The sequence below is a fragment of the Dipodomys spectabilis genome, unplaced genomic scaffold, assembly GCF_019054845.1.
Source record: "Dipodomys spectabilis isolate Male_0828 unplaced genomic scaffold, ASM1905484v1 ptg000273l, whole genome shotgun sequence".
NCBI classification, from domain to species: Eukaryota; Metazoa; Chordata; class Mammalia; order Rodentia; family Heteromyidae; genus Dipodomys; species Dipodomys spectabilis.
Window position 1 is genome coordinate 5,424,652 of NW_024870950.1, and position 6,020 is coordinate 5,430,671.

At 50.7% G+C, this 6,020-nt stretch overlaps 1 protein-coding gene across 1 annotated transcript; it reads right to left on the reverse strand.

Annotated features, from left to right (window-relative positions):
• Window positions 1-308: 308 nt before the first annotated feature.
• On the reverse strand, window positions 309-3,214 carry Tle7 (TLE family member 7). The gene is given in 8 exon segments (XM_042700607.1): window positions 309-413; window positions 659-732; window positions 1,120-1,273; window positions 1,433-1,574; window positions 1,712-1,953; window positions 2,042-2,251; window positions 2,570-2,623; window positions 2,897-3,214. Coding segments are annotated over 8 exon segments (1,299 nt in total).
• Between the last annotated feature and the right edge of the window lie 2,806 nt (window positions 3,215-6,020).

Consider the following 6,020-nt stretch of genomic DNA (forward strand, 5'->3'; position numbering starts at 1 on the left):
CACCCATCCAGCACAGGGACTTCCTTTGTTCCCTGAAAGAAACAGACATGCATCCAGGCTAATTTTGTGTTTACTTTGCTAGTTTATTCATTACAATTATATTTCACAAACTTCCCTATCCAAACCTAGAAACCAGTGGTAGAAAAATAACAAAGGAAAACCACAAGCCAAATAATATAAACCCGGGAGTCCAGGCTGGAGGTGTAGGAAGGGGATGGACGACCAATTATCAAGGCTGAGATGGAGAAGGTACTGAAACTTTCTGGAACCCTGAACTGAGCTCTTCTTTGAGCCATGGCCCAGGATCCTCAGTACAAGAGCTGGTAAACTGTGGCGGTATTCTTGGAGCCTGTGACCAGATACTTGTTATCCGAGGAAATATCACAACACAGAATGTCCGAAGACTCTTCTGCCTAGAAGGAAAGAGGGGGTGAGGCAAGGACTGTTAGAACTGTTTGGTTAGCAGAGACCTAAGGCTTGCTCTGCAAACAAGACCAAGGCATAGGGCTCAAGGTGGAGCCCATGAGTTCAGTGTCCCCTACTCTATTAAATGCCAGCTCAGAGGTGCTTTCCTGCACCCTCTCGATCCACCAAGTGGGTTCAGGGCCCACAAGTACCCAGTGCTTTGAGTCTGTACACACACCCTCCCTTCCCATACCTGAAACAACCTTTGTAGACTCGGGGCCTCTATGCAATGGACGGACTCATCTTGTGTAGATACAAAATAGGTCCCTGGGAAAGAAACAGACAAGGAGCCCAGAGACTTGAGGCTGTGTTGTCCTTCCAGCTCTGCCCTGAACTAGACTGAGGAGAGAGAGGACAACTCTTTTTCTGCCTCAGTTTCCTTGCCTATGAAAATCAGAAACATAACCTAGGCCATTCTCTGCCGCAAACCTCCCGCCATGCAGAGGATCAGGGGTACCACTGAACCAAATGGACCATCACACAGGGCTGTGTGACTCTTCCGTCTTTCTCTCTGTCTGCATCTTCTGTGTCATTCTGTACAAGAAGCTCTCGCATTACAGGAAAAGGAGAACAAGAGAAAGACAATACAAAAGTGAGTTCTCCCCCCCCACACACACACAAATGTCTACAGCAGCCTCCTGGTGTATCACTCACCACTGGAAGCAAACTTGAGGTTGTGGTGATGGGTGTATCTTTGTATCACAGCCTTAAACTTCTCATCGCGATGAGCGTGCAGGATTACAATGTCACTCATTTTCAAGCCCGCTAACACCCACTCCTCACCGGGGTCGTGCGTTATGCAGAGGATCTGGTTAGAAAATGGTTGGAGGTCAGTATTCCACGTTTCCAGGGCCATCCTTACATGCTTGAATCTGTGACCTCTGACCCCACCTCCCCATCCCTCCCCATGCCTAGCCATCCAAAGCTCCGCAAGGGATGCACCAGTCCTGACATGACCAACAGGTACCTCATTACTTAAGTGATGCTGCTGCAGCCTCTGGTAACTCCTCAGGTCCCAGGAATACAAGATGGTGTCTTCACCGCCCGTCCAGAACTTGTGGCCTGTGATGTCCACACAGCGGGAGCCATAGACGGGCACTTCATGTTTCCTGGTGGGAAAACAACTCACAGGTCCACAGACAAGCATGGCGGCCCCACCCATGGCACCCAAGGAGAGGAGGGCAGGGCAGGGCCTTGCAGGCCAGCTGTGCTCAGTGGGAGCGGGTCTGCAGGGGACAGGCCATACCTGATCAAGATTTGGTTCTGCACATCCCAGATCTCCACAAATCCTTTGAAGCAAGCCAAGCAGATGTGGGCATCCGAGGAGACGGCCAGGGAATAGCAAATGGGGCCTGTGGAGGCCAGCTGTGCTTTGACTTGGGGTGTGGGCGCCAGGTCCCAGAGCGTCAGCGTCTGAGCCACGCCTCCAGTGATGAGGCTCTGCTCGTCAGGGAAGAGCTTGCAGGTGAGGACCCGGTTCTGCCGGTTCTGAAGCAATAGTGCAGACTCCGTTAACCCCCACTCCCGCCACAGCACCAAAGACAGAGGGCTGGTGTTGGCCTCCCCAAAGCCATGCCTGAAAGTCCAGCTGGGCCTTCGGGGTCCTGTCGAAGGCGTGCAGAGCGCTGTCGTCCCACACCCTGATGTAGCCCGAGCCACACGTGTACACATGGTGGGGGGCGCGGCTGACGGCAATGGCGTTGACCCTCTTCCCGTGGAGCAGCGTGCCCACCTTGCAGAAATCGCCCGGGGCCCTCCTGACCATCACCTCAGGCGGGACTGGAGGCTGAGGAGAGGACAGGGCGGGGGCAGGGGGAGGCTCAGCGTGCTTCCTTCCTGCAGCCAGACTCCGCCACATCACAGCAGATCTCAGAACACAACCTGGCCCCGGGGTGCCCCAGAGCACGGCTCTAGAAGAAGCCACACCATGGCACCCTGATGCTGGAGTCAGGATGGGGGACTAAGCAGAGCAGCTGTTTAGAAGAAGGAGGTTCCCCCCAGGACACCACCAACTACGCAAGCATGGGCACACACTCCCACTTCTCAACAGACAGAGGGGAGGGGGGAGCACCTGAGAGGCAAATACACCCCGGAAGACACTTACAATGTTCCTGAGGAATGACCAGACGTCTCTGCTCAGGGATGGTGACATGTAGGGCTGGCCTGCAGAGAAACAGCAATACCTACCACTCACAGACAGAGCACTGTGTTCTGCACCCTAGGGCCCTCACCATTGTGGGTTGCCAACCCCGGGGTCCAGCTTGGGTCTACCACCCCTTCCTACCTGCATTGTCACAGCCAATACTTACCAAATGTGGCTTCTGGTAGAAAGCTATGACATGTTGGAGAGAGGGAAGAGACAGAGTGAAGTATGGAGCTTCGTGCCCGGAACCCTTTCTCCCAAGGGCTCATGGGGGTTTAGGGGCCTCACTGGGTTTTGTTCATCAGAGACTTACCTGGGGCCAGCTCTGTCCTTCAGTTCTCCCTCTGAGAACCACATGGCCTGGAGTCCGGATGTGTCCCGGCTCTGGAGGTCCCACTGCTCTTGGGTCATATTGCTCAGTTCCTGATACACGGGGCTGTGCTGTGCGGGGGGCAGTGGGGAACTCCCGTAAGAACTGCCCAGCTGCTGCTGTCCTCGCTGCAGCTGAGGAGCGGTGGCGTAACTCTCCCGCAGATTTCTCCTCTCCACGCGTCTGTCGTGAATCCTCAGTATCTTGAAGGCATCCGCTTCCTTCTCCTCAGCCATGTTCTTGGTCACTGGAGTTCTGAAACACCTGGCCTTTTGGAGGTGGAGAAGCAGGCAGACTCAGCAAACAAAACCTCGGGCTCCCCATTCGCCTGGCTCCCTTGTGGCGAGACAAGAGAACGGAGGCAGAAATGCAAGCGAGCTGTGTGATATCTAGAAAGATCTGTGACTGTCTCCTTGGGTGAGGCCTCCGGAGATTGGCTGCCAAGTGGACTTTTATACCCCGAAGACTCCATTTCTGGTCATAGGATATCATAGACTCCATTTCTGGTCATAGGAGATCAAACTCACCCTTCAATCTGCACGTCCATATTTCAAAAGAGGGTTCATTCTCAATAGACATGAAAACTCTAAGGTCACAGGAAATCTACACACACTGGATTCTCACCCCTCCCCACATACACACACACATTGGAAAAGGCAGCCTAGAGGAGTCCAAGACCAGAAGCTCAAATAGAAGATGTTGTATTTGGTGGGATGAAGGTAGAGAATGATGGAGAAGTCGGCCCAGCAGTGGTACTGGTAATTCTGAGAACTGAATGGAATCACACATGGAAAATACTCCACATTGCATGGTGCTGATGGCAAAGACTCAACAAATAGAAGACAGCACTATTTGTGGACCATGCCAGGGACCAGAGTCCTGAGGATTGAAGGCAAAGCAAGGGTTTTCCTTCCAGAAAATTCCATGACAGTGTAGCTTGCACGGTAGCTTGTCCTGTAGAGATTCTATCAGCAGAGCACAGTAGGGGTATAAGGGCACAACAGTGGGGCAGGACATCTTCCAATGAAGAGAAATGGCCTGACTGCTAAACTCAATCCTGGGCTCTCACTGAAGGTTCCAGAAGGCACCAGGGAAGACAAGATTATGTATCTGACCTTGAACTAAATATTCTGCATAGCTCACCTCATTTCATCTCACAGCTGCGCATGCCACATTATAGGGGGTTGTGTGTGTGTGTGCGTGTGTGTGTGTGTGTGTGTGTGTGTGTGTGTGTGTATGTGTTGTGCTGGGGTTCAAACACAGGGCCTTGTACATGCAAAGCGAGGGTTCTACAACTGAGCTAAGCCCTTAGACTGTACAGGACACATTTTATAGATTTAAAAACTGGAGCCGGGTGCCTGTAATCCCAGCTACTCAGGAGGCTGAGATCTGAGAATCGCAGTTCAAAGCCAGCCCGGGCAGGAAAGTCCGTGAGACTCTTATCTCCAATTAACCACCAGAAAATAGAAGTGGCGCTGTGGCTCAAATGGTAGAGCACTTGCCTTGGGCTGAATTGCTGAGGGACAGCGCCCAGGCCCAGAGTTCAAGCACGCGTGCGCACACACACACACACACACACACACACACAAATAAACAACTGGAGCTCAGAATAGGTGAGCAACAAGATGATCAAACATCCATAGAGCACAAAGCAGCTCAACCCTGCCTTGTCTGGCTCTCTCTCCTCCCTTCCCATTAGAAGAAGGAAGGCACCAGGGATCATCACTTTCAAGACATCTGCCTTTCACCAAGCATTTCCAATTTAAGGAATTTATCCGCTAAGTCCAACTGCATATATGCAAAATAACACATGTGTCAGAAAGTTACATCATCATCTGTGAAAGCAGATGACTGGATAAGACCCAAGCAATCATAAGAGGAGACAGATGAGATAGGGACAGCATATCATATAGTGGAAAAGTACTAGACTGTGAAAAATAACAAGCGCATGTGCATTGGCATAGAGAATTCTGAGGTGTATTAATAAGTGGGAGAGGGAATGCAAAATTTAGGATGAAAGGCAAAAGATACGACTTTTGTATAAAAGAAAGAGATTAAAATTTCTCTTCATATATGTTTGCACATACACAAGAAATGTGGACGAGTATTTGCCTTTGGGGGATAGAAATGGGCAGATCAGAAAGAAGAATGGGAAGATTTGTCACTGCGGGTTTGGTATTTTTTTTTTTTTTTGCATACTTGTGAATAGTTCCATCTAAGTTAAAAAAAACCGTTGAACCTGGAGCTTCAATCTCTAGTATTTCCCCAGATGATTCTCAATTAGCCGTTTAGTTAATTTAACACATTTCCCCAAGGCACATCAGGTTTTTCCTTTAACCAGAACACAGGATAAATGCCTGGAGCACAAGTAGCTGCCATGATGTGGACCCTGAATGACTGATGAACCCAATGCCTGCACCCCATTTATGGAGGATGGGGAAAGCTTAAAACTAGTGTGGCAATTTAACCAGAATTCACCTTAAGAATATATGACCTACTAGGCACCCATGGCTCATGCCTGTAATCCTAGCTTCTCAGGAGGCTGAGATCTGAGGATCGCGGTTCAACGCCAGCCTGGGCAGGAAAGTCTGTAAGACTCTTATCTCCAAGAAACCACCAGGAAACTGGAATTGGTGCTGTGGCTCAAATGGTAAAGCACTAGCCTTGAGCTGAAGAGCTTAGGGACAGCACCCAGGCCCAGAGTTCAAGCCCCAAGACCACCACTAACAACAAAATAGAATATATGACCTTCTAGGAAGAGGTCCCTCACTTCTCTCTCCCAGAGCTGGGAAGTCAGAGACACCCCCCAGCTTTCCTCGCCAAAACTCTGTTCCAAACCCTCAACATGAAATACCGGTGGCTAAGGCCTCCAAACCAGCAAGACAAATAGCCCCACAAGTAGCCTGCAGCAGGAAACTCACCTCTGAAGGCTGAAGATCAAATCCCAGAGATGGGAAGTCAAGGGCCGTGAAGACTCACATGGGCCTAGGAACTCTCCCCTGGCCCTGGATCCTCCTTTCCACACCTGTCACTGAACCCCCA